This window comes from Pisolithus orientalis (assembly GCF_024613125.1).
Source record: "Pisolithus orientalis strain OTSU chromosome Unknown F5J12scaffold_78, whole genome shotgun sequence".
Classification (NCBI taxonomy): domain Eukaryota; kingdom Fungi; phylum Basidiomycota; class Agaricomycetes; order Boletales; family Pisolithaceae; genus Pisolithus; species Pisolithus orientalis.
The window spans coordinates 17,303-44,801 of record NW_026260859.1 but is presented as its reverse complement, the minus strand read 5'-3'; the positions used below and the strand labels follow the sequence as shown (position 1 = coordinate 44,801).

The following is a 27,499-nucleotide window of genomic DNA, read 5'->3' as shown; positions in this document are numbered from 1 at the left end:
CTGACTGAAATGTACTACGTGGAGATTCCATTTAACTGCCTCGTGTCTTGATAGGCGCCTTATAGACAGGATGACGAACAAGGGACCGCTGTCCGTGTCTGAAAGGCCTGTTCCGCATGGCAGCCGAATATACATAAAATTTTGCAACTGACGCTCACGTCCAACACTTGCATCCCTCTCTTAAGATCTGTGACCAGCAACCAGCATCGGTCTTCCGCCGCCTTTGGTCCTACGCTGGGAAACCTGGGGGGTATGTGTGATAACTTGTTGACATGTTGAACATTGTATTGACCTCTTAGAAAGATGAAGTTACTAGACGTGAGAGCTGTTCTCGACCGGGAAACGGACATCCAACAAACCGATCCTGAACGTGAAGTTCTGAAGGAGCTTGATGACAAAGGTACTCGTTATGCGATATTGTCACATCGCTGGGGCGCCGAAGTCGGTTACAAAGAGATGATTGGGCTCATGAAGATGGAGGAGCGGAAGAGAGACGAAGTCAGGCGGCGCGACGGCTACCAGAAGATCATCAAGAGCTGTGAGCAAGCTATGAACGACGGCTACGAATGGTTGTGGATAGATACCTGCTGCATCGACAAGCGGAGTAGTTCAGAGCTATCGGAAGCCATCAATTCGATGTATCGGTGGTACCAAAATGCACAGGTGTGCTATGCGTACCTCAACGATGTTGACGAGTCGGTCTTCCCTGTCCAGCGAGATGGCAACAAGTTCGACAAGTCCAATGGCTGGCCGGAGTGGTTTGTGCGGGGTTGGACACTACAGGAACTCATCGCACCCAGGCGGATGGAATTCTTCAACAAGGACTGGGTGTCTATTGGTTGCAAACGGCAACTTGCACTGATGTTGGAGAGAATTACGCACATTCCCCGGGAACTTTTGAAGGACGGCCTGGCTGGGCAGCGTCTCAGTGTCGCGCAAATCATGTCGTGGGCGGCTGACCGAAAGACAACGCGCGTGGAAGACCGGGCATACTCGTTGATGGGGTTGTTTGGAGTAAACATGCCGATGTTGTATGGAGAGGGGGAGAAGGCATTTGAGAGGCTACAACTAGAAATCATCCGCGTATCCAACGATCAGAGCATATTCGCATGGAATCCATGGAAGCTGCGGGCGGGCAGTGTCCTGGCAGAAGATCCAAGCGACTTTCGTGATCGTGGCAACATCAGGAAGGTGGAGACCAACGAATTTGTCGACAGACTAATCATATGGAGCACATTGAACGGAACGAACTTGGGAACCCCTGGTACATCCAGCGTAACTCCGCGAAGATCGCGACCAACCCGATGCACTGGTACAGACTGGCATGGTTGAGATGGTGTGCCCGATCGCTCAGCCAGCAACTTTGCACATTCACTGTCAACAATGCGGGCATCAAAGTGTGCTTGCCCGTCATCCCCTCTCGTGACACCCCACCTTATTTCAAGGCCATATTAGCATGCAGTGACTTTCGGGGTAATCTGGTCACTATCAATTTGGTATCCTCTGGGTCTAGCTTCGACAGGATTCCAATTATTGACACTATTCCCGTGGCATATCCAGAGTTCAAGACACTCTATCTTGCTCATCACCAGGATGCCAATGAGACGCGGCGTGAATTTACACTTGATGACAAGACTGCTTCGTACTCTGGATTCGCCCGCTGCGGCACCTACCCACGCAGGTTTATAGGGGACACTGTCACACTCTCATCCCACATAGATGATCTCATCGTCATCGTCTATGCCAACGCCGATGTTGGATCTTCCTTTGCTGTTGGTCTCGGATACTACCACAGCCAAGGATGGGTGCACGTTGTCTATGACGAGCACCCTGCAGCTCAAGAGGAAGACTGGACACGCTTCGGCAAGAGGGCATATGATCGAATGTGGAATGTACGTGCAGAACATGCTCAGAGTATGCCCAAACATGATCACGATGCCTATGAACGCCGCAATGACCACTTCATTAAGCATGCCCACCTTCCCCGATCAATCTGGGCTGCGAGGGTGGTCTGGGGTAGATGGAACAATTTCAAGGTTATGATTGATGTCGAGCAATGTCCCGGTTGCTGTGGTGGCCCGTGCGGATGGACGACTGCATCCGTAGGCACTTTTTCCCCCATGTGCATGCGAACATAACCATTTGCATTACTATAGAATGATTACGGTGGCCCTCATATGCCAGGGCTTATGAAAACGGTTTTCCATCCATATCGGTTGAGTCTGGATGGATGGCGGGGCCGGCTTGACGAGTGTTGTGGTCAACGGATTGCGGTGAGTTAAGTCATTCATACTCATGTTCATGTGGAGCCTGATAAAACCAGCTGGGTGATTACGGTGACTATTCTAATGGCAATTTCAATCGCACTGGCAATATATTTGAGGATATGTGGACCGCTGGCATTGACTCCACGAACTCAGCTTATCGCCCCAGGGTGTCTCGCGTATCCAGCTATTTAAGGCTAAGTAATCGCATGGAGAATTGGATTGATCTTGCCCTGGCATATCATGACGAAGAAAAACATCTGGCGCTATGTCAACCGAAGAGCCTCCAGCTTCCTGCGAATGAACATTTTGTGCTACTACTAGAAGCCTTATCCACCCGTGCTGCAGGCAAACATTTGGTAGTAACAGTCATCCAATGCTCCGATTTCTATAGAGTTGACGATAATGGAGAGCGATGGGATTCTGGGGACGGCGAGTTCTTCGCAATCATCGTACACTGCTCACCTTTTGACTTTGAGTATCAGACCTGGCCTCAGAAAGTAGGAACCACTCCACAGAGCCACGGATTTTGATTCCACTGTATACTGTCGCAAGCCCGCAAGTTTGGCGAAGAGAACCGCCCTGCACACGGAGGAGGGAACAATTCCAAAGTATTCGGTAAGCCCATGGCACGACTCTGTGTGCTGTTATTGATGCTATGTCTCGAATTGTAGGGAGCACTTTTACACCCTCATAAATATGGTAGGTTTTCTTCTCAAACATGGTGTTTGCCTGTACTGATCACCTTATCTGCAGAACCAACCAACAGGACACGATGCCCATCACAAATGTGCGGTACGTTGGACAACTATCAAACACAAGCCCATGCTAATGGTGGCGACAAAATAAACAGACGAAAAACGGAACAATCAGATTTTTCTCGGATATATTCGGTCTCCAGCATCTGAGAAATTATGTGCGTACTCATATTTTCACTAACCCGTCCTGCTCACACCCACCACCGGGTGTAGGTCGGGGAGATAACGTTCTTCGAAAGGTTCCCCTGGATGATGGGAACTGATTCACTCAGTGAGATCTCTGTAGGCAGTACAGAAGGTTGGCCAGTTACAGTTGAGCATATTCATCCACAAACTCACACTGCAGCTTTAGAGGATGACTTACTAGCGCACCCACGAAAACTGTCATGCATCGATTGGATGATGACATGCAATCTATTTATGGGCAACCAGCAATTCAATGCTGGTCAGAACCCGCGCCTTGATGCTATGTTACCGCGGTTGTACAGGAGGTGCCGGACTCTTGGTGCCAGGGATGATGCGCCGGGCCGGTATGCTGATGAAATGCAAAAAGTACAGCATGAGTTGAAGTCCATAGCATACACTCTGAGTGCTGGTGTAAGTGTTGCTACTGGCGAGAAAGCGTTGGGGCTAATCCTAATCACAACAAGCTACTTGAACATATTTGTACCACCTTCTACAATATATACCTTCAAGGCGTGTTGCAGTGAGTAGTCTTTTCACCTCAAAATATATCTTTTTATACCCTTGATCCTTCCTGGCTCCAGACGGACAGGCCAAGTGAGCCACATGGCATATGACAGGTTGGTACCATATCTACACCGTTCAGTACTCCACCTCTTGAACGCCTTATGTAGACAACTGAATACTCCCTCTATGGTACAAGAGATAAAGGCGCTCCAAGCGAAACTTAGTGCTACAGAAGATGAGGATGAACAACGAGCGCTGGAGGAGGACATCACAGGAAAGGCAAGGACATCATCAACTTGTTATCTTTCGCCACTGATCATCCATTCATTAATAGATCCTGTGGCTTTGTTGGTGTGGAATCTGTGCAGAAGTGGACCAACTATTACCAAAGGTAAGCCCAATCATTTGTTTCCATGGACAGCATTTGACACGGTTCAGGTGGTGGATTGCATTCGGAGGGAAGGAAGCATTAGTGTAAGTGGTGCCATACACTCTAAAACGTGAAAATGTCACCGCCACCAGCAGGGATTAAAGGAAATTTACTTGGTAATGCCTTCATTAACAGACCTAGGTGACGATCAAGCTCACTTGCAGCGGTAGGTGACATTATTTGGCATATGGCGTCGGTATGAATTGCTGAATATACAGTTCTAGGATCATGTTTGATGCAGGAGTGGCTACATCGAAATATCAGTTGTTGCTCGACACTCGGGCTGCAGAGCAAGCCAAGTGGTTAGGAGCAACTATTTCGAGGGATGCCACCGACACCGGCACCCAAGGTATCATTCCGAGTACAAACTTCCAAACTTCCTCATCGTCAGTGGATTAGCAAACATGGAGCTTGAAAAGTGTGTCGCGTGCGCCGAGGGGGTATACAAATATGGAGTCCAGATGCGGTGTGACAGAATTGCATACGTCGTGGTTGCCATCGTCAAGATTATCCAGAATGTTGACACTATATTTCAAGCAAGTCCTCTGCTTAATGCTTGTCTCTATGTCAAGATGTTTTTAGACATATTAATCTATCTGTGAAACGAGCTCGACACTTCGTGAATGACTAGTGGGTTTTGATTATGTAAGCTCACAAGTTCACCCGAGAAGCTCGAAAATGTCTATTAGCCCTGATACACTCTTCATACCGCAAAGCAGTTTCTGAATATTCGAATATCACTGAACTCACCATGTCTGTCTTCGGCTCGCCAACTGGACTCTAATCCTCCCAAAGCAATCGCTTTAACAGCGGTTTCGTATTGACTGAGAGCTTCACCCAACAGCGAATAGACGGATGTCACTGTCTTCAAACGAGCCTTGAATAACTAGGGCGCAAGTTGTTCAAGAAAACCCTTTCATGCAAACTGTCACTCACCGCCTCCCTTGCTCCCTTGCTAGCCATATCCAAGCTTTTTTCAATCCCCACTATGTCTGCGTGGATCTGGGTACCCAAAAATGTGAGTTCCGGAGGTTTTGCGAAACATAAGCCTGGATATGGCGCTCACGAAGGACCAGATTTGAGAGACCACCCAAAGCTTATTCCTGATAACGCTCAAGTCGGACAATGCAGGTTCCAGGATTACTTGCATTCTTTTCAGTCCCTCGAGAGCCAACAGTTTGGCATCCAATTCGCTGCGTTTGCGCTGAACTTCGTCACCACTTTCGGCGAATATAAAATGTGGTTAGTATCATTAACGAATCGCCGTAGACGTGCTACATACTATTCTTCTTTAGATTGTCTAAGAATGTTTTTCCTTCCTGTACTGCTCGTACACCTGAAAACTACATGACTGACTTGCCGATCAGTCCTCCGTGGATCACACATATACACCCACTGCAGCTCCAACCCATAGTAGGGGACAAAGAATACCGAGAGCAATAGCTCCAGCTGCTAAGGTCCCGAGACCAAGTGCAGAGGTCGCACTTAAGAATGCCTGCAGCGAGGTGGGTGCGGAATTCTATTAGTTAGGGCTTCATGACACTTACTTTAGATGTCAATCTGCACGTTGGAGGTGGCAAGGTTGCCGTCGGTCGGAAAACTAAAAACAATGAACTGCGATGCACTTCTGAATGTTTTCCTTTGTGGTTTTGATGTCCGCGACCATTTGAAGGATGTCCTCTTTAAGTTTGTTTCTCTGTTTCATCCAATCCGTGACGCCTTTATAAAAACTGCCAATGCAGGTCTGCAGGTCTACGAAACCTCGGGCTAGATCCCTGGACTCGTTCATTCCCACTTTCAATTTCTGCGCAGACAAGTTAGTTGGCTGCTACTCGCTTTGTACTGCATTAAACCTACAGCTTGGTAAGCCTTTATCTTCTCTTTCCTCGCGTCAAGGCTAACGGTAGCATCCGCCAGGACCTTGAGGAAGCTCTCCACGAAATCTTGGGATGGTCAAGACATGGCAGTCAGAAGCGAAAGCAACAAACACCAACCAGCTGTAGTGAGCCGGGCTCGACTTACAACCTCCTGTGACATCTGCAGTAGTGTGACCCATTCCTATCGGAGCGTCAGGAAATAGTTTCTGAAGTCATTAGATGCGGATACACCTGTTGGTGCTTAGACCAAGTTTCCCCGAAGCTGGAAAGATCACCAGCTTGTTCTGGCGTCTCCGCAGTGTTTCGGGCATCGACGAGAGCATTAGCAACCCTCTCGAATGAAAGCCCAATCGTTACGGCGGCGTCCCCAAGATTTTCGATCTCGTTCTGAAGCGTCGCTTTTGACTGCGGGGCGGCGAGGACCTTCTGTGCCTTTTTATAATTTTCTTTTTCTTCTGATTCTTACAGCGCAGCGATCGCCCGATCTTCACTATCTGACTCTGTTTCATCGTCACCTCCCCAAAATGGGACCAGTTTCTGGATGCTGGCACCTCGTCTAATAAGGCTACTGATATCTTCTACGCCAGGGATACGATTTTGGACGTCCTTCAGTGCGAGCGAAAGCTTTTGTAATTTATCTGCATCTGGGGACATCATGTTCTTCAGGTCGTCCAGCCCTGGCGCGAGCTTTCGCAATTTAGCCAAGTCTGGCGTTAGTTTTTGCGTGTCCCCAATGTCGGAGGCTTTCAGTTTCTGTCCAACGTCCTGCTTCAGCTTGCTGACACCTACGTTGAACCTCATAGTGTCAATTCAAGCACCTAATGGCAGAGGACGATGGAAGGGAGGTAGGTGGTTCATAATTGCCGCGCAATCGTAACTTGCTAAATGTCATACTCTACACAGGAGATGAATCTTAGGCCATCGTGCTAGGGTACATGAGTGAGGCCTTCGCATGTTCGGATTCCCTTCGGCTACAAGGGAGAGGACACTTTCAGTCACTCTTCGCATCCCGATGGGAACAGTGCGCCTCTAACTTGGATTGGAATAAATTCATTTGATTGCAATGTACATAGTGCACCAGACAAGGACACATTCAGACAACCGTTATTTCCTTCGGCTAGGAGATCGAAACTTTGCAGCCATTCTTCGGGGAGATTGAACGTAAATGTGAAGAGGCCATTTGAAGACGGCGTCAAGTGGTTACTATACCGGTATCTGAACCTTATGAATTGGTCCGGATAGTCCTGATGCGCATCTGGTGATTGGCGCCAGCCTCAACCCACCTAGAATTGCATGCATTTTCGTTCTGTTTGTATTGAACACGATGCAGGGCTGCGCAAGGCGTTCCATTCCATTGGATGGGTTACTTGTTCTTCTCAGTTACACAGCATCATCGATAACATACGTAAGAATACGAAGTGAATTTCCTCAATACTTCGTAGTTGAGATACGGCAAACCACGTATCAAACATCGCTTAAGGACGAGTGTCGCCCTTACCGCTCATTGCATTGCGTCCTTTGAGCTCTTGCATAACTGTCTAACGCAATACCAAGAGGAGAATACGTGATGCGCAAGGCAGAAACCTTGGGATTCTGGTGTTAAAAGTGCATCAACACTATCAAACGAAGAGAAAAATGAGTCGACTAACGTAATCCATGCCCGGTGGGTCTGTGTTCATCAGGTCTACCAACTCGAGGGATTCTTTGGTGAGCTTTTATGCGAAGGTCAGCGGATATTAGATAGTACCAGAAGTAAAGATACCAAATTATAAACATCGTTTAGACACGTAAGTTCACTGGAAAGGGTGCTCGTGTTACTTTTCAGGTTGTCGACGTCCTTCAGTATCGCTGTACTCTTATCGATTGCACACTGAGTTGTACGCAGAGCATCGAGTCGAGCATCGAGTCGCAACATCAGCGCATCTTCGGCGCGTCCGACTGGCGTGGTATGTGTAAGCCTTCCTAACTATCCAAGCTCAGGCGTACCTCCGCCAGGGCCTCTAAGAGGTGTAACAAATTAGCGGTACCTTCCTTGAGCGATGTGGACTGCACAAATAAGTGTAAGTAAACAATGAAGAAGCATAAAAACACTTCGCATACAATCGCTTCAATGGCGCCACCTGGTGACCCAAGCAAAATGCTCTTACTTGCCAAGATAGAGACACGAAGAGCTTCGGAAGTTAGTGTGAATGTCAAACCAGCCCCAGTACACACACCCATGTATCTGCGGGGAGGGAATACTAATGTCAGATGAGAATCGCATCGCCTCAAACCTCAAACGAAGCCCACAATGTGGAGGGAATTCCATTCTGCTGACAAGATTGCCTCATTCGCTGATACGCGTCGGCAGCCAAGGTAGCAAAGGGTAATACTGAACTTGGCTATGGAGGTGCGTGAGATACAGTGATCCACTGCTAAAGGAGAAGATTACTAGCCAACGAAAGGTTGGTTGGAGCACTGGAAACCAACAGGAATTCAGTTGAGCAGAGTTCAGTGGAGAACCTAACGATTTACCGGCTGGACCCCGATTCGCATCGAGCGATTTCTTTGTTCAGCTCGTTAGTTTCAGGTTTCAGAGCTTTTTCCGCAGCTTGTGCATCTTCCAGTCGCTTGCGTGTGATGGTCGAGAAGTCTCCTGGTGCATCGCAGAGATTATCAAAGTCTTGTTCCATCTGGGAATCAATCTCGCCGCTCCCCAGCCAATGCTGGGGATAATTTGTATATAACAAGAAAGCAAAACGTGAAGGACGCTGCATACTTTGATGACAGCCTCGAGTTCTTTAACCTTCTCATCGTTAGTGATGTCCGCCTCCAACAAATGAGTCAACAAATCGCCGCAGAAATCTGACCATCATCCGTCAACGGTGTGGAAATCCCTTATCAAGAATATGTCACCTTTAGTAACAGCACTGGCTTTCGCCGCTGTCTCTCTCGACTTCCAAACAAGCGTACATAGCTCCGGAGGATACGCGGTAATCGTCAACGACAGATGGGATGCGGCAAGAAAGGGCGACCCGCTTCACGAAATTTCTTGAATTGGTCGTTCGAATCAAGGAGTCTCTGAGAGAGCTCCTCTGATCTGTAGGAATTGCTTGTCAATGGCGGCCACCTTCAAGTGCCGACCAGATCGGCAATCTCCTCCAAGTTCAGCCCTGTGACATCCCTGTATTCCGGAGGAGGGTCCTGCCTTAAATGAGCTTCAAGATCAGCGAATGTACACTTACGCCACCGTCGAAACACTTTGAGGGAAGGTGTAAGTGTTTGCTTACCTTACCACTTACCGCTTGCCACTCACGCACCATACGCACTGTTCATGCTATTGCTTCACATCATCACATCTCCTATTCCCTCGATCGTGCCCTTGTCTGGGCATGCAGATCCCTCCTGCTGTGTTGTACTGTTTGGACCCTGGGGGTATATATACTGGTGCTGCATGTATGTGCAGGTCATCTCTTCTTTTTCTCTCTTTCCTCTCACTTGCTCTGTTGAGCATCTTGTATCAGCGTATATGCTTGATTGTCTAATCCCCACATGCCTGTCCACATTCTATCATCGTCGTGAGCCATTCTGAGTGTACTCACCCCACAGCAGTGAGTTCCACTTTTTTTGAATGTGCCATAGTGTGTGTTGACACCTGCTAGAGGTGTCAAACTGCCATCCTGTAAACTGCTGTCCTGTCGTGTTCCCTCTGTCCCTGTACCCTTGACTACCCATAGTCGAGGGAATAACCCTCTGCCCGCGACATTGTTGTCATCACTGTTGTCCTCGTCTTTGTCTTTGCTGTCTATGTCACATGCTGCCTCTACTCCCCTGCCATCTACACCACTGCCCATGGCCCCACCCAGCACCGCTCTGTCTCCACCTATCTCCCCTGCACACATCCCGTTACCAGCATCCCTTCCACTGTCTCTGACTTCCATGGGTAGCTCATCATCGTCTGACAGCTTCACAGTGGTTCTCCCTGTCTTCGCGATGTCCTCAACACAGTCTCAGGTAGCACGATGCAAAAATACCACTCCTGGAAAAACCCCTCCCTTCTTAACAGCAGGTGACATCACCCCGGAAGGGTTGCAAAGCTGGGAACTAGGTTGCGAGAATTACTTTCAGCTAAAAAGTGTAGCAGAGGACATTCAGGTCACCAAAGTTGTGGGTCACCTTCTGGATCCTTGTGTGCAGGACTGGATTAGTAACAATGGCAGTCAACTGACTGCCCTCTCCTTCTCGGAGTTTATGGATGAAGTCCATATGTACTGGCTTCCCAGCAACTGGGTGGAAGCTATCCAGCAGAAAATGCTCTCATCAACGCAGGGTAACAAAGCCTTCCACTTGTGGGCTGTTGAGGTGGAGAGTCTGAATGTTCTGTTATGGGGTAGCGAGTTCCACCTCACTGAAGACCATCTTCATTTTCACCTAGAGTCTCACATGCACCTGGATCTCACTGCAGAATATTGCTTGTCTGGTGGCCACTGTGAGAAGCAGTTCCATGCTTGGCTTGACCTGGTCCGCTTGCTTGATGAGAAATGTGTTCACGATGCTGCAAAACTCGATGCAGCTCTTCGTAGAAAGCCTTTTCAACCTAGCCATTCAGCTAACACTGCAGTGTTGGGTTCGAAGGCACCAGATGGTCGCACCCACACTTGCCCTCCTGCCCTCACCATTGAGGAATGCCAGCTCCTTCGGGACAACTCAGGCTGTTTCAAATGCCACCGTCTCTTTCAAAACCATACCACACGTGATTGCCCAAATGATTTCCCTGATGCAAAAAACTACAAAGCACTGACTGCTGCCGACGTTGAGGCTGCTCATAAGAAATGTGCCAAACCTATTGCCACAATCATCGAAGAGGAGCCTGCAGCGAAGCACTCCTGCATCACTGAAGTGGATGATGACACAGATGCCATTGCTGTTGTCATGCCCTCTGCTGTGCTGGGGGATGGAGCTGACTCAGGTGAAGAGTACATCACACCTCTTTCTGTTCCCCATCTCTGGTGGTCCTGCCTCCTGGAAGGACCTAACGTGACCTTCCCTCTACCTGTGAAGGCACTGATTGACAGTGGTTCTCATTTAGTTCTGATTGATGAAACCCTTGTCTCGAAGCTAGGGTTATGGCACCGTCAGTTGCACAAGTCCCTTGATGTTTCAGTAGCACTTTCTTCTGGTAACCAGGAGGTCATGTCTCTGCAGAGTTACATTGTTCTATCATGTCTTTCCCCGGATGCACGCTTTCGTTCTCAGTCCATCTGCGCAATCATTGTGCCCCATTTATGTACACCACTCTTGTTAGGACTCCCGTTCCTTGCACATAATCAGCTCATCGTCGATCATGCTCTCTGTACATGTATTAATAAAGATACTGGTTATGACTTGTTGAATCCTCCAACTCCTGTCCTGGCTCCTGTCCCCTCACCAGTAACCCCTACTGTTCAGGCTGTCAAGCAACTTAAGGGTGTGGTCCTTGCAGAGCTACATAGCATTCTGCCCATGTATCACAAACCTGTGGAGGTGGCGTCCACCCCAGTCTGTGGGGTGGATGTTATTGGCATGGTACAGCATCACATTGAGGTCCTTGCAGCTGCTGAGGAGCTGACAAAGTGCGATGCACGACTCAAGGTTGAGTTCGCTGATTGCTTCCTGAGTGACATCCTGCCCATGGATGCCCTGCCTGATGATGTGCTTTTCCAGGTCCAGCCCAAGGATGCCAACAAGGTGATCCAGCTTTGGTCGTACGATTGTCCAAAGAAGTATCGTGAAGTGTGGAAAACGTTACTACAACAACATCTGGATGCAGGGCATTTATGGCCTTCCAATAGTACTCACTCTTCACCCACATTCATTATTCCAAAGGCGGATCCTGCCACGTTGCCATGCTGGGTCAATGATTTTTGACAACTCAATCTGAACACGATCCCTGATAACCACCCGTTACCCTGCATCAATGAGATCCTTCATGATTGTGCTAAAGGCAGGTATTTTGCGAAACTGGATATGACCAATGCCTTCTTTCAGACCAAGGTTCATCCAGACAACATTAAATGGTTAGCCATGCACACACCTTGGGGCCTGTACGAGTGGACTGTCATGCCTATGGGGGTGCGGAATGCCCCTGTGGTTCATCAGCATCAGATGTCTGCTGCCCTCCGTCATCTAATCGGTTGCATTTGCCACGTGTATCTTGATGACATTATTATCTGGTCACAGATGCTTGAGGAACATGAACACAACGTCCGTGTGGTCCTCCAGGCTCTCCATGATGCTAAGTTATATTGTTCTCTTAAGAAGACTCAGTTGTTTTGTACTGAAGTTCTGTTTCTTGGCCATTGTGTCTCTGCTCATGGAATTGAGCCTGACTCTTCCAAGATTGCAAGGATCCTCGATTGGCTGGCACCATGATCAGTTATGGACATGTGGGTTTTCCTGGGCCTTGTTCGTTATGTTGCAGATCATCTTCCCAATCTCGCAGAGCACACACATGTTCTGAATGTGTTGACAACCAAGGCCACAGAACTCAAGTTCCCTGTCTGGAATGATGACCATCAGCAGGCCTTCCAGGCCATCAAAGATCTCATGGTCAGTCCCCACTGTTTGACGATGATTGATCATGATAATCCAGGTGACAACTGCATTTTCCTTACATGCGATGCCTTGGACTTCCGAACTGGGGCAATTCTCTCTTGGGGACCCACTTGGGAGACGGCTCAGCCGGTTGCTTTCAATTCCACTCCCCTTCATGGTGCTGAACTCAATTACCCTGTGCATGAGAAGGAACTCCTCACCATCATTTGTGCTTTGAAGAAGTGGAGGGTCGAGCTGCTTGGGACCCCAGTGTTGGTGTATACTGATCATCGAACCCTTCAGCACTTTGCCCTACAACGTGACCTCTCCCAGCGCCAAGCTTGCTGGCAAGAATACATGTCCCAGTTTGATCTGACAATTCGTTATATTCAAGGTGAGTGTAATGTGGGTGCTGACGCCCCGTTGCAATGCTCGGATGACACCCCCCCCATGGCTGCAGTGTCCATGGTCAAGGTGGACAAGTCACTGACAGTGGAGATATTGAAAGGATACACAGAAGATCCCTTCTGTCGGCAACTATTCTCTCTTCTTGACTCACTGCCTGGTCTACAGGAATGAGATGGCCTGTTGTACCTTGCAGGTCACTTGGTGATCCCCCATGTACATTCACTATGAGAACACTTCTTTCACCTCGCCCATGACACCTTAGGCCATTTTGGCACAGACAAGACCTATGTGGCTCTCCGTAATTCGTTCTACTGGCCTAACATGCATCGTGACCTTGCATCTGCATATATCCCAGCTTGCACTCATTGCATGCACAACAAGTCTCTGACTATGGCACTGGTGGGCCCATTACATCCCCTGCCAGTCCCTGATGCTCATGGAGACTCTGTGGCCATTGACTCCACCGGTCCCTTACCAGAGGACCATGGCTCCAATATGACCATCACAATGATGGACCGCCTTGGCGCTGACATACGCCTTGTGCCTTGTCAAAGTTCCATCACTGCCTCGGAGTTCGCTACACTTTTCTTTGATCATTGGTATTGTGAAAACAGCCTTCCCTTGGAGGTCATTTCAGATCAAGATAAGCTTTTCTTATCTCGCTTCTGGAGGTCCCTTCACAAGTTGACAGGAGTTAAACTCAAGATGTCTTCATCGTACCATCCCCAGACTGATGGGGCAAGCAAGCACACCAACAAGACAGTCAACCAATGTGTTCGCTTCCATGTTGAACGTAGCCAGAAAGGCTGGGTCAAGGCCCTGCCTCATGTACATTTCCATATTATGAACACCATTAGCAATAGTACAGGATTCTCCCCATTTCAGCTCTACCTTGGTCATTCTCCATGTCTCTTACCCCCCATCTCCACTTTGGACACTGAGACAACAGAACATGCAGATGCTGCTGCCTTTTTGGCTCATCTGGAGATGGACGTCCTCAAAGTGCATGACAACTTACTCATGGCAAAGGTGGCTCAAGCTCATGTGGCTAATTGATGCTGCATCCCTGACCCAAGGTTTTCAGTTGGGGACAAGGTTTGGCTGTCTATGAAACATCGTCATCATGAATATCTTACTAATGGAACAAATCATGTAGCCAAATTTATGCCATGGTATGATGGCCCCTACACCATCTTGTCGGCTTCGCCCGAAACTTCCTCCTACGTCTTAGACATGCCTTGTGCAGCCAATGCATGCACCACGTTCCACGTCAGTCAACTATGCACCTTTGTGCCTAATGATACAACACTCTTCCCCTCTTGCAAGCTACCTCACCTGGGCCCTGTGGTCATGGAGAATGGTCAGTTGGAGAACTTGATTGAGTGGATCTTGGATGAGAAGCAGGTTGGGAGGACGAAGAAGTATTTGGTGCAGTGGTTAGGGTATGGACCAGAGGATGATGAGTGGTTGACAAAGAAGGATCTGGAGGATTGCAAGGCATTAGATGTTTGGGAAAGGGAGCACCCACTGTAGGGCATTGAGGTTGATGAAGAAGAGTTGAGGACAGGTTGATGAAGAAGAGTTGAGGTCAGGTTGACAAAGAAGATGCTGAAGAAGATGCAGGGTTCATGCCCACTCATGCTCCCTCTCCCCCCAGTTGCCTTTTTTCATGGGCTAGGAGGGTGTAAGCATTCACTTACCTTACCACTTACCGCTTGCCACTCACACACCATACGCACCATTCACACTATTGCTTCATGTCGTCACATCTCCTATTCCCTCAATCGTGCCCTCATCTGGGCATGCAGATCCCTCCTGCTGTGTTGTACTGTTTGGACCCTGGGGGTATATATACTGGTGCTGCATGTATGCACAGGTTGTCTCTTCTTTTTCTCTCTTTCCTCTCACTTGCTCTGTTGAGCATCTTGTATCAGCATATATGCTTGATTGTCTAATCCCCACATGCCTGTCCACATTCTATCGTCGTCGTGAGCCATTCTGAGTGTACTCACCCCGCAGTGGTGAGTTCCAGAAGGACATCTCTGAGATTGTGGATTGTGATTTTCCCGCCATCCAGTCCGCATAGTGAGAGAGTGACACAGAGGATTTCTGTAGTATGTAAGATAATGCTACTCATTTGTTTGTGGGACATGCAATCCCATAGCGTAACCGATGAGCCCGCGGAACATGCAATGAATCTGCCGTTGGATGCTATAGACACCAGTTGAGAGGAGTTTGCGTGGACCGACCATTCTGAATACGAAGACTTAGAAAGGGCGAAACAAGCGATCTTGCTTGTACACGCAACGAACAGTTGTTGGCCATCAAATGACCAGGTCAACGGAGAACGCGACCATGAACCGGTTGAACCCTTTTGACGTGAATCGAACAAGATATCGCCATTGTGGGTATTGTAGACGCAGAAACCGTGATCACGCGAGGCGGTAGCAAATCGACAGCCATCTGGGGAGAACTTGACACCGACAACGTGAGGGTGTGGGAGGGGAGGAAGGAGTCGTTTGCTGGAAGCGGTGCCGAATATCTGGATGTTGTTGAAGTCTACAGAGGCGATTTTAGTGCAATCGCTCGAGATATCGACCCCCAATACCGAGTTGCCGTGTTCTGCGAACTCGCGCACTTTCTGATGATTGGCCGCGTTCCAGACGATTGCCTTTTAGCCTGAGTCTCCAGTTACCACCCACCGGCCATTCTGGGAGACGACAATGGAGCAGACGTAGCCCTGTTCGGCTCGGATGGTTGGACCTTGTTGCTGTCCGCCTGTAATGTTCCATCGACGAATTTCACCTTCTTCATGTCCTCCTACGACCTGACTTTCACCCACAAAGGTGATGGCGACCGCGTTACTCCGAGTTACCAATTCAATCCGTTTCGCACCTTTAGCAAGCTGTCAGTAGGGCCGCCTCAGTCTCTCTGGCTGCTGGTACGCACCCATCGTTATCGCTAGCGAGCTCGCCAACACAACCGCTCGTCCTAGAGTTTGGAGGGGGGAAAAACGGTGCCGTCGTAGACTCGCTCGCGGTATCTAATATACGGACCATACATCTCTCAAGCCATGTACAAGTCAGGGTGTCGGCGAAGATTTGGCGGTGGAGCGTTACCACTTTGGTAATAATCCCTGAGCCTCATCATACGACCCCCCCAAGTTCTGGCGTTTTCAGGTCTGCGGAAATCACGTTTAGGGCAAGGGTTGGCGGAAACGTGTTAAAGGACGACGTGGTGATGTATCGGCATGTCTACCTACAATCATCCAATCCCAGAGGTAGGATGTGATACATACAGCGGACTGGCGATATTGGCTAGCGTCTGCATGCGACAAGAATATCTCAATGCCGTGGTAACGTCAGGTGAGTGACTCAAGCACGTTCTGGCGGGGTGCAAGTGGATTTTCGAATAACTGACCCTGAACTCAGCACAGGCACCGATGGCGTAGTGCTTTTTTCCTGTTCTTGCATTCGGCGGACATGATGTCCTATGATCTTCGAGGTGACATCGATCGCGGTGGGTCTGACCCTCATTGCAAATGTATCTATGGTAGTGGATGAACGCGCGCTCTAGTTTCCGTAATATGCCATCCGCGGCTCACATATTGATGCGAAGACGCCCCGAATTTAAATTGGTTACCGAAAGAATAGAGTGCCTGGCACCGGTCATCCGGTCGTGCCCGGCTCATGTGAGTAGATAATCAGGTTTCTGATGGCTTGAGACAAGTCATATGGAAGTTGCAGACTCCAATGGAGCCCACAACGTTGTGATCACTTGGGAAGGGCGTCAATCGATTATCTCCAGCATGTAAAGACAGCCCATCCTTTTGCCGTTTTGGAAGCCTCACCTGATGGTGGCATTGTGCAGTTTGAAAGTGATAGAAGCCAGGGACCCTACCCCACCGCAGTTTTCCTTGCAATGGACTACCTGTACATGCATCCATGCATAAAAAAGCAGTGGCAAGTCGCTTATCCAAATTCTCCCTCTTCCCTGCTCTAATTACTAGTTATATGGTCAGCACCCTACACTGTTCTTGCAGACACGGTAGGATGCCGATTACAATCGATTACGTCTCACCCTGGTTTTACCACCTTCCTTACTGCGTAGGCTTAACAAGTCCCCACTCCGCTTTTCATTCCTCTGACAAAAATCTCTGCACCACTCCCATCGCAGACTGACCAGCCGCGCTTCCCATGCAAGATCTCGCGCCCTCACTCATCTAGACAACGTTGTTATTGAATGCGATAGAAGCTGGACTCGACGCCGCTTCCACTCAATGCTCGCGATACTTGGAAGATGTTTTATCTGTTCGTCCCCGTGACATTGTACTCCTGACGCAGTTTCTAACGGCCATCGTTTTCCTTATGCAACCCTAAAAGTCTTCGGGTGAATGTGCTGAGCTCAAAAGTTTTGTGGCGCAAGTGACTGGCTTTCCATAACCCATGTAACCTCCAGAAGTCAAAAAATCGAAAAAAAGCTTGGACTATATGCATCTACCAGGTACCCCATCAAGAGCTTGTGTATACATTGTAGTTCCTATTCTATCTACAACTACACATGCTGAAACTTCCTGAATACACTGCGGATAGCCAACTAGGGATCTGAGTAGCAACAAGTTTTATGCGAAGGTGGGAATTGGGAGAATCAGCATAGACATGATGCTTTTTTGCCTTTGAACAGTTTCATAAATTTATTAAGTTTTGGCTCTTTTTGGCAGGCAAAGAAATCCTTCAAGGCATGCTTGGTGGACTTTGCCATGGCTGCTTGAGTAGAAGTGCAGATTGCCTGCATCTTCTCGTTGTCCCATGTCCCCTTTGCATCCTGAAACAGTGAAAGCAGGGCACAAGCAAGGCTCCATCTCACTTCATGCTGGACATATTCATCCATATCAAACCCCCTATCCCTCAAAAAAGCATGTCCATGAGTAGGGAGAGCCCAAGTAGCATCTACCTTGCCCTCAGTGTGCATCATCATCCATTGCATGGTGGCCCTCATGTTGTATCTTCTGATCCACTCAGTGCAACAATAGCAACACTGTTTGCTACACCCAATGGGTTGCTGGCAGGGAAAATCCCAATGGCTGAACTGGGTGGTGAGATGAACCATGATGCAAAGTTCCAGATGAACCCACATCTTGACAATACAGGTGTTGTGCCACCTGTTGGAAATATCCTTAATAGTTCCGACATCTAGATTGATCCAGACTTACATGTGTATTGACACATTGTATATCACATGACATTTCTTAGCAATCAGCTCCACAATGATGTCATATTGACATCATATCATATGTCATATTCCATGACCTTCTGTGTTATTCCTTACTATACTGAGTAGTAGTTTCCTTTTACACTACTGGTCCGTGCATACCTACTCATGTATATAAACTCAGGGATTTCTTCCTCAATCCCTATTGAATTCTATATTCATTCTTCACTTGTCTACTCGACAACTGAGCCCCTCAATGCTTAACAAGCTATCAAACGCTACTACTGTTCTGATTAAAGGCAAGTGTTCTTGCCTATTGCTCTTCATTTCTCCCGTTCCTCTGCGCAATAGGTTATGAGCCCCGCCTATAACTAGGTGGCAAGCTATTTACACATTTGCATTGAGCGATCACTGCTGACAGGCAAATCACGATGGATGTCATAGGCCTAGATGCGCTAGGGATGGTAGTAGTAGTCTTCACTGTGTCACTTGCTGCTGGGTTAAACCAAGCAGTACTTTTACTTCATTATGGTGGTTATGATCCAATTGATCTATGCAAGTTGTTTGTACGCTCGGTAGCCTTTTGGCTTTCTTTTCTAGGTCTCTCTGCTTGGTGGCGAAGGCGACAGCACTTACTACAAGAGCAGGTTCTTTGCAGAGCACTTTTACAGCGTCTCATTCTTTGTCCGCCAACTCCGCCCCCTCATTATCTTCACTTTCATCTTCCCAACATCGATCACGATGCTGACTTAGATCCCATTCCTCCTTATCATGAGGTTGAAGCGCAAAATCCGCCTTCTCCATGTCAAGCTCCAACTCCTCTTCCAGAAGAGGTTGTTGCTCTAAACGAGTTGCTCAATCCTGAGCTTGTTCTCACTGTTGTTGATGACAATAACGCAGAGTTCAATTTACTCTAATACTCGACTCGTTCATGGTTGTCTTTAAACATTGCGGGAACTAATTGTTTCAAAAGAATGTCTTTGGTCATTGCAAAGAAGCTCGAACTTGCTATCGCCGAGCAGCGGGATGGAATGCATGAGGTGAAATGGCAGAAGTATGTGGTAAAGGAGATTATAGAATATACTGAGATGTTATATGTATGCGACTGTGCGAGTTGGAGAGAAACGGTTCCTTCCTCGGTGGCTTTCTTCAAAAAGCCAAATCCTGCGACTTACCTTGTTCCAATTGATACCATGGAAACAGCGTGGCAACAAATGCCCCACTTTCCTGGGTTCGAATCGCCCTTCTTCTATCTGGGACTCCATCTTGCCTTTCATGGTTACTTGACCAACTTCTTCCCTAAACTTTCTCATACATTGACTCCTCACACGATTGCTAACTTTAATGGTTGTGATCTTCCTTCAGTCTACTATGAAGATCCTTCCCTCAACACTGTTCCTGCCTTCTCAGTCACCCATGATACTTTCATCTACGTGTACTACAACGTCCACCCACTCTACGACCCATGTTTCAATGGCATCATCCCTCCTCTCTGCCTTTGGAACCAACATCTTGAGTTCCATTTCAGAGGAACTTGGGCTGACGGAAGCACCGATGTTGCATGTATCCCAGGGTGGTTCTGAGAATGGAGACGCGGAGGAGACAGGTTTGATAGTGACCTCTTTAGGTCTTTATGACGGTATAGGGATGAGGCAGATGTGGGAGTTACCTTGCGATATAACTCTGCTAACCGGCATCTTTCATGGGGTCGAGACCCCGCTAACGCAGAGTTTGCTTACTGGCCCAGATCAGAGGAGATTCTACGTGATCTCGAATGTGCCATGGACAACACTACTTTTGACTATCTCGCAGCACCCCAACCTTGAGGAATACGCACCACCGCTCTTAGCCGAGCTCATGAAGCTCGAGCCATATGTCAAAAGTTATCCTCTTCCAAACTTGCTGGACGCACCGTACATATCAGGCGGCCAAAACCATTGGTCAACTAATACTTGTAATTTGTATGAGTCATACAATTGTCTAGAAGTATTAGTTAAGGACAAGCATCCTCGCTATTCTCCTGCCATTAATGTACCCTATTCATGCGCCAAAACCTATTTAGGATTTCGATCGGATGGAATACCGTTGCATGATTGCAACTGGAGCTTTATGAGCTACCACTATTTTCCTCCGCTAGACTTTTTAAGTCTAGAGTGCAATAATTCTCGCATCTCATCTTGGAGATTTGCTGAGAAAGGTACCAAGGCACCACAAACAAAAATGGAGAAGTGAAGAAATCCTCATCCTTATTTCAAGAACCAATGTTCTCATCAGCGCCGACCATCTCAATCTGCTAGAGCATCTGCTTGCAGACCCAAAAGGAATCAGATTCATGAATTAAATCCTCCATCCATTCTTATTCATCCAACTCACTCGTTCTTGTACGAACACCTGCTTATGGACTTTTGACACTAGATGTCTGAAGGTCTTTCAAAGCAGATTCCCAAGCTCAACGGCTTGAATTATGCCTCTTGGTCAGTTCTTATGAAGGCTTATATGCAAACCCTTGGTATTATGGGAATCATTGATGGCACTGTTGCAAGACCTGCAGCTGGTGGTCCTGCTGCGGATATTGCTGGCTGGGTCACCTCTGACACTCGTGCCCAAGGCATTCTTACATTATACTGCAATCCAATGATCGCTATGTCTATTGACGGTCAAGCTACTGCTCATTTGAAATGGACTGCATTATTAAATGCATATGGAACTCCTTCGGCCATGACAACTTTTATGGAATTCCAAAGGCTTATCCGCATTCAAATAAAACCAAAGGATGATATAATGGCCAAAATTGCGGAGATAACTATGCTTATCACAGCCATTAGTGCTCAGGGCATTGCCCTCAATGATAAAATGAAAGCACTTATCCTTGTCCATTCAATGACTCAAGCCTGGGAACAGGCACCTGTCAATATCTTATCTTCTATTGCTGCCGATCAACTTTCTCCTGATACTGTCATACCTCAAATGAAAGAAGTCTGGGCCCACAAATCGGGCAAAACTATGCTTCCACAACAGGATAAACCAGGGTCTTCGACTCAGGTTAAACAAGAATCAAATTCTTTACTGGCACGTATGAATAAACCGCCACTCTGTCAAATTTGCAGAGGCAGACATAATACTTCCGATCATCAATCTGGATCTGGATCAGGATCCTTTCGCAGTTACCGTGGAGGTCGCAGAAGAGGTCACGGAGGTCGTGGACGTGGACGTGGAGGTTACACTCCCTATGTTCCACAACAACAGCAGCAAGGTTCTGGTTCTCGTGGCCGAAGCCAAAACCGATGCTGAGGCAAGGGAAAAGCCCGAGCCAGTAATCTTGAAGTAGAAGGCATGGAAGCAATTGACACTGCCTATATCAGGGAACTTCCAGAGGGTTCTTATGAGCCAAACTCTAGATCTTGGGATGTTTACCCAGATCAATCTACTTTCGAGAATGCTGCTGAAAATTTCAATTTGGAGCTAGATGCTCTCGAAATTTCACACCACAAACCATCTCCCAAGTATTCTCTCCTGGATCCTACTCTGGTTGAACGAGTCTACTCAAACAACTTGAATACTTATCTCGGACAACATGTCATAACTGACACCGAGATGTATGATCCTGATCTTTCCCACCAAGATTTAGCTATGGCGATGGAAACTGTGGGGGAATCCCCAAATTATCCAGTTGATGTCACAACCGGAAATCTTGCTCCTTGGTATCTGGAGGAAATTCAAAATTTCCAACCAGATCAAGTTGAGTCAGTCAAGATTCGTGTTAACATTCCTGGCTCTAATTCCTGCCAATGTTCTATTTGTCACTGAACAGCCACAACTTGCAACCTGCTGGAGGTTTCCCTTCAGGAACCAAAGCAATGGGAGTACTCGGACTCTCATCCAAGGAAGATTTCCCTTCCCCCTGCTGAGCAGGACAGGTTATGTACGAGTGGTTCCCTCGAATCCTCAGTACAAGTGGGAAATTCCATTTTGGCTGGCGAGAACTTGGTGGAGAATCAGAATGTTGAGGACAATGGCGGTGCATCTCAGACGCAACAACAGACTTTTAGTCTCTCTTCCCCTCGACTTCGAGGACAGAATAGTAGAGACGGAGGATCTCTCCGAAAATCCGTACTTATAAAAAATTCTTCTAAAAAGAAGAATCGCCCTATGTCCTTAGCACAATTTCACGAATCAGTGCCAGAAAAACCTGTATGCAAACCATTCCGCATAAAGCATAATCCAGACATCGAGTATGATCCCAACGAATCTGCTTCTGGGTATTTACCCATGCAATTTGATGGTCATGCCTTCGATTCTTATGACTTGTACCCCTTGGGTGTGCCATTGTCATATTTGAATCTTAAAAGGAACCTACCAAAGGGTGAGTCTTTATGGATGTTGGATTCTGGAGCATCACATCATGTGACTCCATTTAAAACTGATTTCTTGACATATCGAGAGTTTAAAAATCCACCTTTGGCCTCTACCACGGGCACTAAAAAGGTTCAACTTCTCGGTCAAGGAACAGTGGTTATTTGCCTGGAAAATGGCAGTAACCTACCACTACATAATGTTGTTTACAGTCCTTTGTTTTCAAAGTGACTATGTTCACGAAATGTGCTCCTTAATAACGGGTATAGGAGCACGGCAACACTCACTGGCGAGACTATCAGAGCACCAAATGGCTGGATTGTCCTTGAAGCGAAAGTAGCTTCACCGACTTCACCTCTACACTGGTTTGTGGGCATACCACTTCCACCTACCACTGCTTTTGGGGTCCTTTGCCCTTTGGTTAAGGAGTCACAAGAGTCTCTCTGGCATAATCGCATGTGTCATCCTGCTCATGCAGTTCTCAGACATATTCGCCGATTAGGCCTTAAACAAGATCTACAAATACAGGGGGAGCCTACCTCTTGCAAAGGTTGCACACAGGGCAAACTTTCTTCTGAAGCTTTTAAACCATCATGGAAAAGAGCTACAAAGTCTCTCGAGTTGGTCCATGCTGACCTTCTTGAATTACCTGTTGAATCGTATTTTCGGTCCAAATATATCTTAACCCTCTTGGATGATTTTTCATCTTATGGTTTTTGTCTCTACCTTCGCAACAAATCCGACACTTATACTGCTTTTGCCAATTGGATGGTGTCTGTGCAAAATACTACTGGACATCATTTACTTGCACTCCATTCGGATCGAGGGGGAGAATTTATGGGTCATACTTTCAAGGCGCTCCTTTCTTCGTGCAGAATTACCCATCAATTGTCTATTGCTGATCAACCACAACAAAATGGTCGTGCAGAATGCTTCAATTGGACTATTTCCGAGAAAGCTGGGACCATTCGACACCATGCTTGTATTCCTAAACACTTCTGGAACTTTGCCTTTGACTGTGCACTTCATGTGTACAATCGAACTCCTCTTAAGAGGATTCAATTCAAAACTCCGGTCAAGCTTTTCCTAGGAAAAATCCCAGATATTACTTATTTCCGCACCTTTGGCTGCAAAGCTTTTGTATGGGTTCCTAAAGAACAAAGGAAAGATAAATTGGAACCTCATGCAGTTGAAATGATTTTCTTGGGTTACGAGCCTAATAAAAAGGATATCGTTTCCTTCATGGACAGAAGATTATTCTTTCTCGTACTGCAAAATTCGTAGAAGACTCTTTTCCTTTCTGCTCTGGTCAAAACAAATCTGAAACCTTTGACCCCGATACCGAAGACGACCAAAAATCATCTGTTTCCGATACAGAAAGCCTACATTCATTACCGGATCCTGATCAGATCCAACCGCCGACTCATCACCAGCAACCACCTCATCCTAATACTCCACCACAACCAAACCCACAGCAGAGAGCTGTGGACCAGCCTAGAGCTCAACAACAAAGAAGAGCACCTGCTGCTGTACCACCAGTCGACCCTCATCATCTTAGGCATCCTCATCAACCAGAATTTATTCAAGGAGACTCGCATAATGTTCATAGAGCTCATCCTCCTACCGATGACAGAGAACCTTGTCCAAAACGTCGATTTATACCAGTATCTTGTCCTGGGAATATCTATGGAGATAGACCTCCTGTTCAAATTGAACGAGATATTCAACAAAATTGGGATCAAGCACAAGAGTGGATTTGCAATGCTGAAAGGCATGCACAACAAACCAGGGAGTTTATTAGATCACAAGCAGAGGATCGCAGACCTCCTTCTCTGAGGTTACCTCCTTCTATGATTCCTCCTATAGTTCCTCATCAGTGGACTGAACATCCACAAGGAACTACTCCTACATCTCCTGGTTCTCCACTTACTCCACTACTGGATACTCCTTCTTCCCCAAAAGGCATGCCAGATCAACAGTTGGAAATGCATCCTTTCGAGTTTGCATTGGCTGCCCGGATAAAAGAATCTCCGGAACATTATAAAGATGTGCTAAAATTATCTCCCGATTTGCAAAAGAAGTGGTTCGATGCAATGAAGGATGAATTAAAGTCTATTGAAGAAAGACAAGTATGGACCTTGGTGGATCCTCCTAGAGATCAGAAACCTGTAAAGTGTCAATGGGTTTTCACTATCAAAAGCGATGGTCGTTATAAAGCTCATCTTGTGGCTAAAGGCTTCACACAAGAATTCAGTACTGACTTTGAAGATACCTTCTCTCCAGTGGCTCGTTTCAAAACAGTTCAAATCTTACTCACTTTCCCTGCCCAAAGAAATTGGGATACAGAAGCCCTGGATGTTAAAACTGCCTTCTTATATGGCAATCTCAATGAAGAAATTTATATGGAGCAACCAGAAGGTTTCAAAGTTTTGGGTCAAGAACACAAGGTTTATCGGTTGCTTAGAGCCCTTTATGGCTTAAAGCAAGCTGCACTGGCATGGAATAAAGCCCTTCATCAATCTTTACTCGCAATGGGCTATATTCGTTCAAAAGTGGATGCTGGAATTTATATTCACATATCCAAAGCTGGAATCGTCATCTTTCTCATCTATGTCGACAATGGACTCTTTCTAGGGTCAGATAAACGTCTTCTTAAAGCCAAGAAAGAACAATTTATGAAGAAATGGGAATCCCGAGATCTTGGTGAAGTCAAGGAATACCTTGGCATTCAAGTTCACTGAAATAGGTCAAAGAAAGAAATTTATCTTGACCAGATACCTTATGTCAAAAAGGTTATCAAGCGGTTTAATATGGAGACTGCTCGAAATGTTCGCACTCCATTACCCTCGGGATATCAACCAGAAAAAGCACCATCAGATTATCAAGCCACATCTTTTCTTCAGTCACAGTATCAGTCAATCATAGGGTCATTACTATATATGGCTCTCGGTACTTGTCCTGATATTGCCTTTGCGGTTATTCACATGTCTCAATATATGGCAAATCCTACCAAAGATCACCGAAATAAAGCCTTGCATATAGTTCGCTATATTGCATCTACTCCAAAAATGGCTTTATATTATTCGGGAATTGAATCTCGAATCTATGGCTTTGCAGATTCTGATTGGGCTGCAAATAAAGATACATGGCATTCAACTACCGGTTATGCCATGTATCTTGGCAATTCCCTAATCTCTTGGCAGTCTTGAAAACAGAAGACTATCGCACTTTCCTCCACTGAAGCCAAGTATATGGCTTTATGCGATGCTGCCAGACAAATCAAATGGCTGTCTATGCTATTTGATGAACTTCAACTCAAGACCGAGAAAACTATTCTATACTGCGACAATATGGGAGCTTGCTTCATAGCAGAAAATCCTGTATCAGATGGTCGGTCAAAGCATATCGATGTCCAGTGGCACTTCATTTGCAAATGTGTTCAAGATAATTTGTTCAGTATTGAATATGTTCAAACTGACAAACAAAAAGCAGATGGTCTTACGAAGTCTCTTACTTGGCAGAAGTTCGAAACTAATCGCTCATCAATGGGTCTTGTGACCTTACCATTTTAGAGCAAGGGGGAGTGTTGGAAATATCCTTAATAGTTCCAACATCTAGATTGATCCAGACTTACACATGTATTGACACGTTGTATATCACATGACATTTCTTAGCAATCAGCTCCACAATGATGTCATATTGACATCATATCATACGTCATATTCCATGACCTTCTGCATTATTCCTTACTATACTGAGTAGTAGTTTCCTTTTACACTACTGGTCCATGCATACCTACTCATGTATATAAACTCAGGGATTTCTTCCTCAATCCCTATCGAATTCTATATTCGTTCTTCACTTGTCTACTCGACAACTGAGCCCCTCAATGCTTAACAAGCTATCAAACACTACTACTGTTCTGATTAAAGGCAAGTGTTCTTGCCTATTGCTCTTCGTTTCTCCCGTTCCTCTGCGCAATACCACCTCTCCTCCATATGCAGGAAGCTCTTGTGCAGTGTGGCTACATCTTCCACCAAGAGGGGGTGGCAGAGTGCATGTGATACAGCATTGAAGTAACTTTCACCAAGCTCAATTGCAGCCTCTTCAGTGCCAGCAGTAGCAACCACCCAACAATGGTCAATGCCATCTGGGAAATGACACTTGGCATACCCAACCAGGTCATTAATGTCATGATAATATTGGCAAACTTTGCTGAGATGACACCTCAGCTTTTCCCCCAGTGGCTTGCAGAGCAGATGCACTTGACTGATGTATCCACAGAGAAAATGTAGGAAACAGGATTCCTGGAGGACAAAGGCAATCATCACAAGCAATGCATATGGCTTTGCTGAGAGATTGGCATCCCCTAAGGCAAGAGCTCAAGCTCTTGACTCAATATCCTCCAAGAGATTATGCATCATTTGTGAAAAAGGAGGTTCACTCCTGGAATACCTCCCTTGGCAATACCACACACTGGCAGAGTTGGGGAACTCTCCTTTGATAGAGGAGGCATTGTAATCATTTAGGATTTCCTCGAGATCATGAGAGAGCATGGCCACAGCTTGACACATCTTCATGACCCACTTCTCAATGTTTTCCTGGCAATGAGAAATCAGGAAAGGGAGAACATCACATGCATTTTCAGTGGTGAAAGCAGTAATCGCTTTGAGCAAGCGATAAATGGCCTGCTCGTCTTCATGAGTAACAGGAGTATTTTTTGCTAGGACGAGTGTTGGACCCTTCTTGCGGTTGTCCAATGCAGTAGCGAAAGTTTCTCTGGGAGCGCCAGTCGTCAGCGCAACTGCGATAGTGTCAAGAGCATGAACCTCAGCTTTGTGATTGGGTGCCCAACTATTCCCCAAGTTGTCACCATGTCAGTCATCGCCATACAGGTGTGAGTAGCCGAGCTGATCGAGCAGCTGGAACTGTTCAGAGAGACGGACTTGGTCGTCC

At 46.9% G+C, this 27,499-nt stretch overlaps 3 protein-coding genes across 3 annotated transcripts; 1 reads left to right on the top strand and 2 right to left on the bottom strand.

Annotated features, from left to right (window-relative positions):
• Window positions 1-303: 303 nt before the first annotated feature.
• On the top strand, window positions 304-4,541 carry F5J12DRAFT_970702 (uncharacterized protein; the record flags this gene model as incomplete). The annotated part of the gene is made up of 15 exons (XM_051750084.1): window positions 304-1,275; window positions 1,359-2,102; window positions 2,157-2,273; window positions 2,324-2,764; window positions 2,820-2,875; window positions 2,939-2,966; window positions 3,021-3,059; window positions 3,118-3,180; window positions 3,236-3,320; window positions 3,375-3,619; window positions 3,673-3,728; window positions 3,790-3,825; window positions 3,880-4,186; window positions 4,238-4,308; window positions 4,367-4,541. 15 exons carry the CDS (start codon window positions 304-306, stop codon window positions 4,539-4,541), a joined length of 3,435 nt encoding a protein of 1,144 aa, XP_051594734.1.
• Window positions 4,542-4,801: 260 nt separating this feature from the next.
• F5J12DRAFT_915981 (uncharacterized protein) lies at window positions 4,802-7,313 on the bottom strand (the record flags this gene model as incomplete). The annotated part of the gene is made up of 12 exons (XM_051749178.1): window positions 6,535-7,313; window positions 6,251-6,480; window positions 6,137-6,200; window positions 6,000-6,085; window positions 5,768-5,946; window positions 5,690-5,702; window positions 5,539-5,637; window positions 5,425-5,485; window positions 5,209-5,351; window positions 5,079-5,144; window positions 4,893-5,028; window positions 4,802-4,833 (listed from the first exon to the last, which is right to left on the bottom strand). The coding sequence occupies exons 1-12, from the start codon at window positions 6,818-6,820 to the stop codon at window positions 4,802-4,804; spliced, it is 1,395 nt and encodes a 464-aa protein (XP_051594733.1). The 5' UTR covers window positions 6,821-7,313.
• A 50-nt stretch (window positions 7,314-7,363) lies between these two features.
• F5J12DRAFT_970696 (uncharacterized protein) lies at window positions 7,364-9,585 on the bottom strand (the record flags this gene model as incomplete). Its single annotated transcript, XM_051750083.1, has 8 exons — window positions 7,364-7,612; window positions 7,669-7,731; window positions 7,782-7,957; window positions 8,006-8,019; window positions 8,534-8,724; window positions 8,778-8,863; window positions 8,915-9,036; window positions 9,497-9,585. 8 exons carry the CDS (start codon window positions 9,583-9,585, stop codon window positions 7,514-7,516), a joined length of 840 nt encoding a protein of 279 aa, XP_051594732.1. The 3' UTR covers window positions 7,364-7,513.
• Between the last annotated feature and the right edge of the window lie 17,914 nt (window positions 9,586-27,499).